Source organism: Homarus americanus, unplaced genomic scaffold (genome assembly GCF_018991925.1).
Source record: "Homarus americanus isolate GMGI-L3 unplaced genomic scaffold, GMGI_Hamer_2.0 scaffold15051, whole genome shotgun sequence".
NCBI lineage: Eukaryota > Metazoa > Arthropoda > Malacostraca > Decapoda > Nephropidae > Homarus > Homarus americanus.
Genome location: NW_024746388.1, coordinates 2,501 through 13,024, shown reverse-complemented (window position 1 = coordinate 13,024; position 10,524 = coordinate 2,501). Strand labels below are relative to the sequence as shown.

Sequence of the window (10,524 nt, the reverse complement as noted above, 5' to 3'; positions counted from 1 at the left end):
TCGTAGCGATAAATAAACTTTACTCATGATGGATGATGATGTTATATGTAGTGATGATGGATGCTGTCATATGTAGTGATGATGGATGATGTTATATGTAATGATTGATGGTGTTATATGTAGTGATGATGGATGGTGTTATATGTAGTGATGATGAATGATGTTATATGTAATGATGATGGATGATGTTATATGTAGTAATGATGGATGTTGTTATATGTAGTGATGATAAGTGTTGTTATATGTAGTTATGATTAGACAATAAAATAATAACAGTTTAATGCTAAAAAAATATACTTTGTTGTACTGTTGTAGTGAAAAACACTGTGGAACTTACATACACCGTTAATGAACTATTGATGGAAGAAGAAGTTTTGGGGACTGAACAGTGAGACAATGTGGAGCCTCCCGAAGGGTGGCGTCCTACCGTGGCCTAGCGAATGAGCCGCCAGTCTGTTTGTGGGTGGGTTTGTTTGTTTGTGTTCGCACGAGAATCTCGGAAACTACTTTACCAATCTGTAGCGATGATGGATGGTGTTATATGTAGTGATGATGGATGGTGTTATATGTAGTGATGATGGATGATGTTATATGTAGTGATGATGGATGTTGTTATATGTAGTGATGATGAATGGTGTTATATGTAGTGATGATAGATGGTGTTATATGTAGTGATGATAGATGGTGTTATATGTAGTGATGATAGATGGTGTTATATGTAGTGATGATGGATGGTGTTATATGTAGTGATGAGGGATGATGTTATATGTAGTGATGATGAATGGTGTTATATGTAGTGATGAGGGATGGTGTTATATGTAGTGATGATGGATGATATATGTAGTGATGATGGATGGTGTTATATGTAGTGATGATGGATGGTGTTATATGTAGTGATGATGAATGATGTTATATGTAGTGATGATGGATGATGTTATATGTAGTAATGATGGATGTTGTTATATGTAGTGATGATAAGTGGTGTTATATGTAGTGATGATAGATGGTGTTATATGTAGTGATGATAGATGGTGATATATGTAGTGATGATGGATGGTGTTATATGTAGTGATGAGGGATGATGTTATATGTAGTGATGATGAATGGTGTTATATGTAGTGATGATGGATGGTGTTATATGTAGTGATGATGGATGATATATGTAGTGATGATGGATGATATATGTAGTGATGATGGATGGTGTTATATGTAGTGATGATGGATGGTGTTATATGTAGTGATGATGGATGGTGTTATATGTAGTGATGATACATGGTGTTATATGTAGTGATGATGGATGGTGTTATATGTAGTAATGATGGATGATGTTATATGTAGTGATGATGGATGGTGTTACATGTAGTGATGATGGGAGTTGTTATATGTAGTGATGATGGATGGCGTTATATGTAGTGATGAATAATGTTATATGTAGTGATGATGGATGATGATATTATATGTAGTGATGATGGATGTTGTTATATGTAATGATGATGGGTGGTGTTATATGTAGTGATGATGAATGATGTTATATGTAGTGATGATGGATGATGTTATTTGTAGTGATGATGGATGTTGTTATATGTAGTGATGATGGGTGGTGTTATATGTAGTTATGATTAGACACTAAAATAATAGCAGTTTAATGCTAAAGAAATATGCTTCTTGTACCGTTGTAGTGAAAAACATGGTGGGACGTACATACACCATTAATGAACTATTGATGGAAGAAGAAGTTTTGGGGACTGAACAGTGAGACAATGTGGAGCCTCCCGGAGGGTGGCGTTCTACTGTAATTATAACAATAATAATAAAGAAATACAAAATTGAAAATAAAAGAAAAAATGAGAAACAATATACGTATGTTGCGTAGTAACTTGTAAGAGAAACAACTGAGTTCCTGCAATTGTGTGTAAATGAGGCAGAATTCAGATTAGCAACCTGGGACTTGTTCACAATTTTTGTGAAGCCATATGGCAGCAGGGTCTACCATTAGACAACACATTAGTTAGTATCGTCAAATATATAAAATATTCAGAGTTTCTAATGAAAGCATTTGTAAGAAATGATATAGGAATAAACGTTAATATAAAGAAATACCACATACCTGATATATATATGTTAATGCTCTTTTATTATATAGCGAAAAGTCAGTACAAAAAATAATTAACCTTTCTCCATGTTTTTGATGAAAAGATTTACTTTTAAAGCTCATACATATCACCACTTCAGGCCATACACAGTAAGGATGATAAAAACGCTATTTGTGTTGCAATATTTTATTCTATTCTGTTAATACACCGCACGAGATCAAAAGAGGTTTTTAGGAGATAAATTCATAATATATCATGAAAGTTGACATCAGCCAGGAATATAATATTTTCTATATTTTACAGCATATTTAAGTAGCAGTCAATAAGCATTGCCATATACTATATATCTTATTCACCATATACTGTATATTTTATTCAGCATATACTGCATATTTTCTGTATCTAATTAAAGTAAATTAATTATTATTTATCTACGAGTGTATATTAATGCATATTTCATACTGTATGTACTGTATATACTGTATGTCATACTGTACAGTATAGAATGAATAATGTATATTTTAGTACCACGAGTTTAGTTAACTTGGGTTCAGGGTTAGTTAAGCTACATTAGAATAAGTTAGGTTAGGCTTCTTTACTTTGGGTTTCAGTTATTAAAGCTATGTATAAGGTGGACTAAATCAGGTTAAAGACTGTAGCTGACGAGGGGATAAATGGTTGGTCTTCTCTCCCAAGTGTTTTGTAAATCCAGGTTATGTTATTAATAGTTTACATTCTGTTAGTATTAGTCAGGAAGATGTGATTGGGTTTCCGTGTCCATATACACTGAATAGTGAGAAACAAAATATCACTCCTTAAAATGAACATATCCCTAAAAAAAATCTCATCGTGGTCCTCGTACAGTCGTGTATTTAAAGAATAGAGGCAGTTGCTTGAGACACTATTTCATGCTATTCAAGCTGACTTTCCCGAACACTTGACGACAAATTGGAACGCAGTGGACCGTACACCCTGCAGGAGCTGGTACTTGATTTTCATCCAGCCATTAGACGTTCCGGTGTTCTGTAGATCCTGCCACGTATTATTTGCACAGACCCTATCGAGAGTAACACCACCCCATGTTAATAATAGGCCGAGATAATGAGGTCATTGTAACATTGGGAGAATATGCTGATTATTGCGACAGGAAGGTTATAGTGATAGATTATTAGAGGGCTATGGTGACGGCAGGGTATAGTGACAGGAGCAAGTTATAATTACAGGGGCAAGTTATAATGACAGGAGCAAGTTATAGTGACAGGAGAAAGTTATAGTGACAGGAGCAAGTTATAGTGACGAACAAGTTATAGTGACAGGAGCAAGTTATAGTGACCGGGGCAAGTTATAATGAAAGGGGCAAGTTATAATGACAGGAGCAAGTTATATTGATAGGAGCAAGTTATAGTGACAGGAGCAAGTTATTATGAAAGGTGCAAGTTATAATGACAGGAGCAAGTTATAATGACAGGGGCAAGTTATGATGACAGGAGCAAGTTATAGTGACAGGAGAAAGTTATAGTGACAGGAGCAAGTTATAGTGACGAACAAGTTATAGTGACGAACACGTTATAGTGACAGGAGCAAGTTATAGTGGTAGGAGCAAGTTATAGTGACAGGAGCAAGTTATAGTGGTAGGAGCAAATTATAGTGACGAACAAGTTATAGTGACGAACACGTTATAGTGACAGGAGCAAGTTATAGTGGTAGGAGCAAGTTATAGTGACAGAAGCAAGTTATAGTGACAGGAGCAAGTTATAGTGATAGCAAAAAGTTATGTAAATAAGAAAATGGTGATAAAGAGGACAAATGAAGTATTCCAGTTATCAGAAGTATTATTTTATCACTGATGGTAGATAGATTATGTATCAGAAAGAATAGAATAATAATCATGAGAATATTCTCAGTTTCCGAAATAACCGAATATTAATGGTCGGAAATATTTCGATTATCTAAGGAATTAGCGTATTTATAGTTGAATTATATTGTTATTTATTGACCAGACATCCAGTCACTTTGTTCACGAGCACTTTGTGTCAGCAAGAGGAGTAACCACTGCAGTGTTAGTAGTCGTTGGTGTTGCTTTATTATTATTATTATTATTGTTATTATTATTATTATTATTAGTATTATTATTATTATTATTATTAATTTTAATTAATTACATAATTTCAAGTAATTATTGAGTAATTGTAACAATCTACCAATATACCAATAGGCTTAAATGCAATTGCAATAAATTATGTTCAACGTGACTCTGCAATTGATACAGTATTACAGTAAAAACGCACGACCTCAACCAGAATATATTTACTTTTTATTAAACATTGACTGGCTGTACCGTATATCTTTGATACCAGTGACGGCTTTAGGGAGAGTGCCAGGGTGTGCCACAACCCATGAGTTTTCGCAGAATGTTTGGAGCAAACATAATCGTTATTACTAGAGCCTCGAAATTCTGCCAAAATGTAATAAATGCCAATATTTATCAATTCAGGAAAAAGTTACCCATTTAATTATAGTGTGCCTATTTCTTCATTTCTATTCCGTTGTAATATCAATCTGCTTTAAGATGGACCACAAAGGTGTTTGGAAATAAAATGTTCTCATTATATTTCTCTCTAATGACATGGAATTTGAGTTTTACGAATTAAACCAAAATACATGAAATTAAACTAATAGTTACGCTGAAAACTTCGTTTACATCTTCTTTCTAACACAAAGTTTCAGTTTTGAGAACTCGTGGAAAATGTGACGCCCAATCAAGAGTTGCTTTATCTAGTTTTTTATTCTCAATTAGGAATAAAGTTTCAATTGGAAAATATGACGAAAATTAGCTATTATCTACAGTTTTGTTCACTACTAGTGAGGTAATCTGTATCATATTTGTAAGATGATTTTTGAAGTAATGTACTGTAAGGTTTTTTTCCGTTATCAGTTGCCTATTATAGAAGATTTTTTTTTCAATTTGTTGCCTAAACATCCGGTCTCTAGTCATTAAAATAAATCAATTGTAAAAATAATTATAATTATAATGCACTAAGTAGTTGTTGTAAATTCCCCATGGTTGATGGTAACAGTCGTAGTAGTATTAGTAGTAGTAAAACTGATATACTAGTAGTACTTGAAATATCACTTGCATTATATGATATATAATAATATATGGTAATATTAATAGTTGTAGAAAATACTGTAATATAATTAATAGTGGTAGTAGTAAAAGTTATAAAAGAAACAGCATTAGTAGTAAGAGTAGTATTAATAATAATAAAAGTTGACGTCATGATAGAAGTACTGTATTGGTAAGTTGATAAAACAACATTTAACTCACTCTATGTCCCTGGTATTATTCGTGGAAATTATGAATCTTTCTCTGTCACAGTCGGGAAAGGTTGTTACCCCGGGTACCAGCTTCAAGGTAGTAAAATCAACCTTGTGACACTCAACTACGTACCTGTAGGAGGGAATAAATAATATTATCTCAATTAAAGAAAATGGAATGCTTTTGGTGGTAATTGTGATGGAACACATATAATCGTAAATGTGCAAAATGGAATATCTGTGTAGGTAATTATGAGGGAACATCTGTGATGGATGGACGTTGTGCAGATAATTATGACAGAACACATGTGTTGGCAATGGTGGTGGATGTAACACCTGTGTTGGTAAGGTTGGTGGTTGCAACACCTGTGCTGGTAACAGTATCATCTTACTCGCTATGAGTGAGGTTTTCTGGTGACTTGATAAGGACCTGTCCACCAGGATTGATGGTGTACTTGACAAGGTCAGATCTGCCATTGCCCTTTTCTTCTGCGAACGTCGTCACCGCCATCACCCCCACCGTCAGTAGTACCTTCATCATCATCATTCTGAGTCAACTCTCACTTTTCACTGACACCTGAAGAAGTTTTCCAGGGTTAATAAAGTTAATTACTGCTATGTTTAACAGTATTACATACCATCTCGTAGAGCTTAAAATATCCATTTTCATGAAGCTAATGTCCTTCAAATCATTCATAATTATAACTTCATGCAGAGAGAAGGGACAGTTCTGGCGGCGAGTAATCCGAATTATCGTTTCAAACATTGACTACACGATTTAAAAAGATGATAATGATGATGTATCGATAATTGTCTCCTCTTGGTGAATGGCATGACTTCATGCTAGGCAAATGATTTGATGGCTTGTCTTACGTCTTCATTCCAAACGGTCAGGCTATGTAAATATTAGGAAACTTATCTCTCCCTCTCTGTAAATCTGTCATATTTTTCCCGGCTAAGCAACGATAGAGATCCGTAAATAAAACGTAACTGTAATAAATAAAGAAAGTGTTTGGCTATTTTCAAAGACACATTTTGTTTGTGTTCCTTTCATTTGGTAATAAATTATTGACTACACTATTTTTCACTATTAATATTAAATCCCTTTTAACCGGTCCCTTTTAAATCAAAGGGCGAGATTTTTGATATATTAAAAAAGGTGCAAGAAAAATTTAATTTGGATCATGAGTTTTTTAAGAGTTGGAATTTATTGAGATGCTGGGAGGTACACGTTCTCGGGGTAACTACAAGTTATAACGCTCATGTCAACTCATGATCATTACACTTTATTATATTTGAACACGGAAAACTGTATGTCAAAATGGCTCTTTTACTCCAGAATTCTCCTTTTCCTACTTTTAATTTATTTACATTTGAACTAAGGAGTAAATTTCATCAACTCATATTTGTATTTTTATTTCGCCGTCTTTCAAGTTGCAAGTTCTCGATCTTTTAATTTGAGCGCAGTATTTTTAATACTTTATTTACTTAAAATTGCCTATTTAAACTTCACATCAACTGCGCTGTATTTTTTTATATCTACAGTATAGAATGCGTCTCCAAGTTTCTATACACTTGTGAATATTATGAGATAATAACTGCAGGAGAATAGTGATCAAGTAGAGAAAATATTGAAGTAATATAGTACGTGTTAACATTGTTTCTCTTCATAAATGCGAAAATATGCAATAAGTTTTAATAAGAAATGTCGCGTCTACTAAACCCGTAAAATGATAATACAGTATCCGGTAGTTGCGTAGTTTATCTTTATAGGTAATATACAGGAGACCGAATATCAGTAAATAAAGAATCTTGCATCCAGTAAAACAGCAAAATACGCATTATACTCACAGGTAATGCAACAGTTAAATGTGTAAGAAATGAAATATTCAGAGCACAAAGCTTGTGGTGTGAGGAACAAAGCAACAATGGAGTAACTTCTGAGACAATTAGTGAACTATAGGGCCGCGACGTGAACAGGGACTTATTGTTCTTTATTGAACTTTGAGACTGATATTGTCGTATGATCTTACTGCATGTTGTGAATACCGGACTAAGTAAAGTTAGTTATGGCGCTGGTAAAGTTTACAGTTCTAATACAACTTACTGTGAATACTTGACACACAATACTTACGTTGAAACAGTTGTGTGAGTAATCGTGCTGTGGTTTCTCCTCCTCTTTGCATGTGTATTTAAACTATTTCACCCCCCCCTTCCCCCTCGTTCACCACAATGCATCACAAAAATGCCGAGTTGCTCATGTGTATTTGTTGAAATATTTAAAATATAGCAAATACACATGTGTTAGATGAAGGGATTAAGACGTTCTTTAAGCTGGTGAATGCTTAACTAAACACTAAGTGTTAACTCATCAGTTAAGATGTGTTTACTTCATTACTCAAATTAATTAATACCCGTGAAATAGTTACCACTGAGTATGACGCCAATACATCTTGGCAACAGCACACCTGTGAATTGTGTGACACGTGTACAGCAGACCTCCAAACACCATAACCCATGAAGATGTGAATTACATGAAAGCGCTTGGGACCTTCTTGTTTTCTTGTTTCCTATGTGGCTATAAGGATTTGTACAGGTATATATACATATATATATATATATATATATATATATATATATATATATATATATATATATATATATATATATATATATATATATATATATATCATGTGGATCCACAATGGAAACGTGGATTCAGTTGTAATTCTGTTGCCTCTGAAGATCTCTTGAATAAAGACGAAAGCTGAGGTGCGCTATTGTTTCCTTTTTTTCCTGTGTGACCAAAACATTGTGGACACCTGCTGTCTTCTAGGGACTTGATCTCGCTCTCCTCTACTGTATATATTAGCCTTGTCAAGTATTACTCCTTAGTCTGTACTCACAACCCTGATGATGTGAATTACACGAAAGCGCTTGGGAACTTCGTGTTTTCTTGTTTCCTTGTGGTTATCAGCATATATATATATATATATATATATATATATATATATATATATATATATATATATATATATATATGCTGATAACCACAAGAAAACACTGGTGGAGGTGTTGATTGTATGTAGAAGTCCGCGTGCTTTATTGGGCTAATGAAATATATATGGATCCTCGTGCGTGTTTCGAAGCCGGATTTGGTAAAACTTTAATCTGACCACCTACGTGATATGGGTAGTCCCCATTAGAGGTTCACGGCGCCATAAGCTCGTTGAACAGGCTTTATGTGAAATATAACAAAGTCTAGGATTCCTTTTGTATCCTGGTGGTACAGCTGTTAGCGTTCACCTGTCACAGTCATGGCCTCGTGGGCCATGGGTTCGAATCCTGGCGAGTGGAGGTGTTGATTGTATGTAAAAGTCCGCGTGCTTTATTGGGCTAATGATATATATATGGATCCTCGTGTTTCGAAGCCGGATTTGGTAAAACGTTACTCTGACCACGTGATACAGGTAGTCCCCATTAGAGGTTGACTGCGCCATAAGCTCGTTGGTATAAAACACACACACACAAACATAACTTTCACAGACATTAAGGCTGTGTTTTGTACTAATGTTTAATGTTCTACTATTCCCCTCCCCCACACCTAGCACCATACATGGACTGGTCGATAAACCTCAAACAGTCGTCCACTGAATTTCCTCAAACATCCAACAAAATATGACACCAGCAGTTTACTTGGCGCTCATGATAATTGTGAAAGTGAAAGTGACAGCTCATTAGGGACAGTGTGGATATAACATATTTTATTCTAAACCTTCGATATGCATATATGCAAGGAGGCAGCGTGGACGGCACTGCACTTCCCCAACTATAAATTTAGTTTCCGATCTACAGCTGGGTGGACTGGAAGTGTCGCAAGATAAAACTAGTGACCCTCACAACAGGAGTCGATCATTCTCACCACTCTGCCTCCGCACGACTTTTAATGACTATTAATATCTGCATATAATGTTTTGATGAGAGAAATTGGAGTGAGTCATAAAGGAAGAAACGTTAACTGTAAACTAAGATCTAATAGATAGACATTAAGGAATTTGAGAAGGTGAGACGATTTGTTGAAAACTGGTAACTGTCTTTGTGACCTTTGGTTTTGTAATCAATCTAAGTATTTTTTTCTTAATTCGTATAAAGATTATTGTACACTCTGAAAGCATTTTAACATATTAAGGGTTAAACTGGCATCAGTCCCTGGTGTCTTATAGTGTTTGAGAACCGGAATGTACCATTTGTGTATTCTTATATATTATTTGCATCGCGGCTTTAGTATATCTAGATTTTTTAAGAACATTGTCATTAGAGTCCACAGTCCTGATTCGTGTTGTTACCATCACTGGTGAGTTAACTGTATTAATTGTAGAACCATCTGTCTGCTGCCGTCACCCTAGTACACCTACCAAGATAAACAGCACGATATTACTCAAATTTCTTGTCCTGCATCTCAGACTCTTTCCCATCCATCACTGATGTGCCTCCTTCGTTAGGTTAGTCTACGCCTGGTCAGAAAATGAAGAGTTCCTTCTAAATTCGCTAGTTTTCCACTTATTTACGTTAGTCTGTCGATATCTGGTGTATTTTTCAACTTACATTGTTTTATACTTATCATCACGTCAAAGTGAGACTATATGTATTATGACTGTCTTCCCTGCACTACTGTGACCATATAATTTTCTATTAGTTCCTTATTTTCAATCTCTTGTCATTTCTTCACATTGTCACCTTATCGCTGTTACTTATTTATCCAATGTGATGTTTTACCTCCTTACCCTTCCTTTAAAGCTTTTGTTTGGAACAGTCACTTTGAATTATAATGTGAAGTTGCACGTACTTTTTGACAGTTTAAGCCCTATACATTATCTTATGCAATGTGATCTGAGATCCCATGGCACATGAGCCCAATGCTAAAAAATAAGTAATATTGGTGATAAAAACTATATTAATCACAATCATTATTATTATTATTATTATTATTATTATTATTATAAATTAATATTAACTTCACTAACACACGCACAAGATCAATAATACTTCCTAGATGAGAATGTTCAGACTACAGTACATGTAGATACTGTTGTGCAGAGATAAGAAATAGCCC

The 10,524-nt window shown here is 34.6% G+C and overlaps 1 protein-coding gene across 1 annotated transcript; it reads right to left on the bottom strand.

The window, feature by feature from the left end:
* Positions 1-2,263: 2,263 nt before the first annotated feature.
* On the bottom strand, positions 2,264-7,590 carry LOC121879231. The gene is made up of 4 exons (XM_042385831.1): positions 7,546-7,590; positions 5,804-5,988; positions 5,422-5,544; positions 2,264-3,150 (listed from the first exon to the last, which is right to left on the bottom strand). The coding sequence occupies exons 2-4, from the start codon at positions 5,956-5,958 to the stop codon at positions 3,009-3,011; spliced, it is 420 nt and encodes a 139-aa protein (XP_042241765.1). The 5' UTR covers positions 5,959-5,988; positions 7,546-7,590; the 3' UTR covers positions 2,264-3,008.
* Between the last annotated feature and the right edge of the window lie 2,934 nt (positions 7,591-10,524).

Excerpts from the sequence above, each read along its gene's own strand:
- LOC121879231 (XM_042385831.1), bottom strand. The coding sequence starts at position 5,958 with ATGATGATGATGAAGGTACTACTGACGGTGGGGGTGATGGCGGTGACG. Across the intron at positions 5,545-5,803 it reads GAAAACCTCACTCATAGCGA|GTACGTAGTTGAGTGTCACA; the intron begins GTAAGATGATAC and ends TCCCTCCTACAG. Across the intron at positions 3,151-5,421 it reads AATAATACCAGGGACATAGA|GGTCTGTGCAAATAATACGT; the intron begins GTGAGTTAAATG and ends TACTCTCGATAG.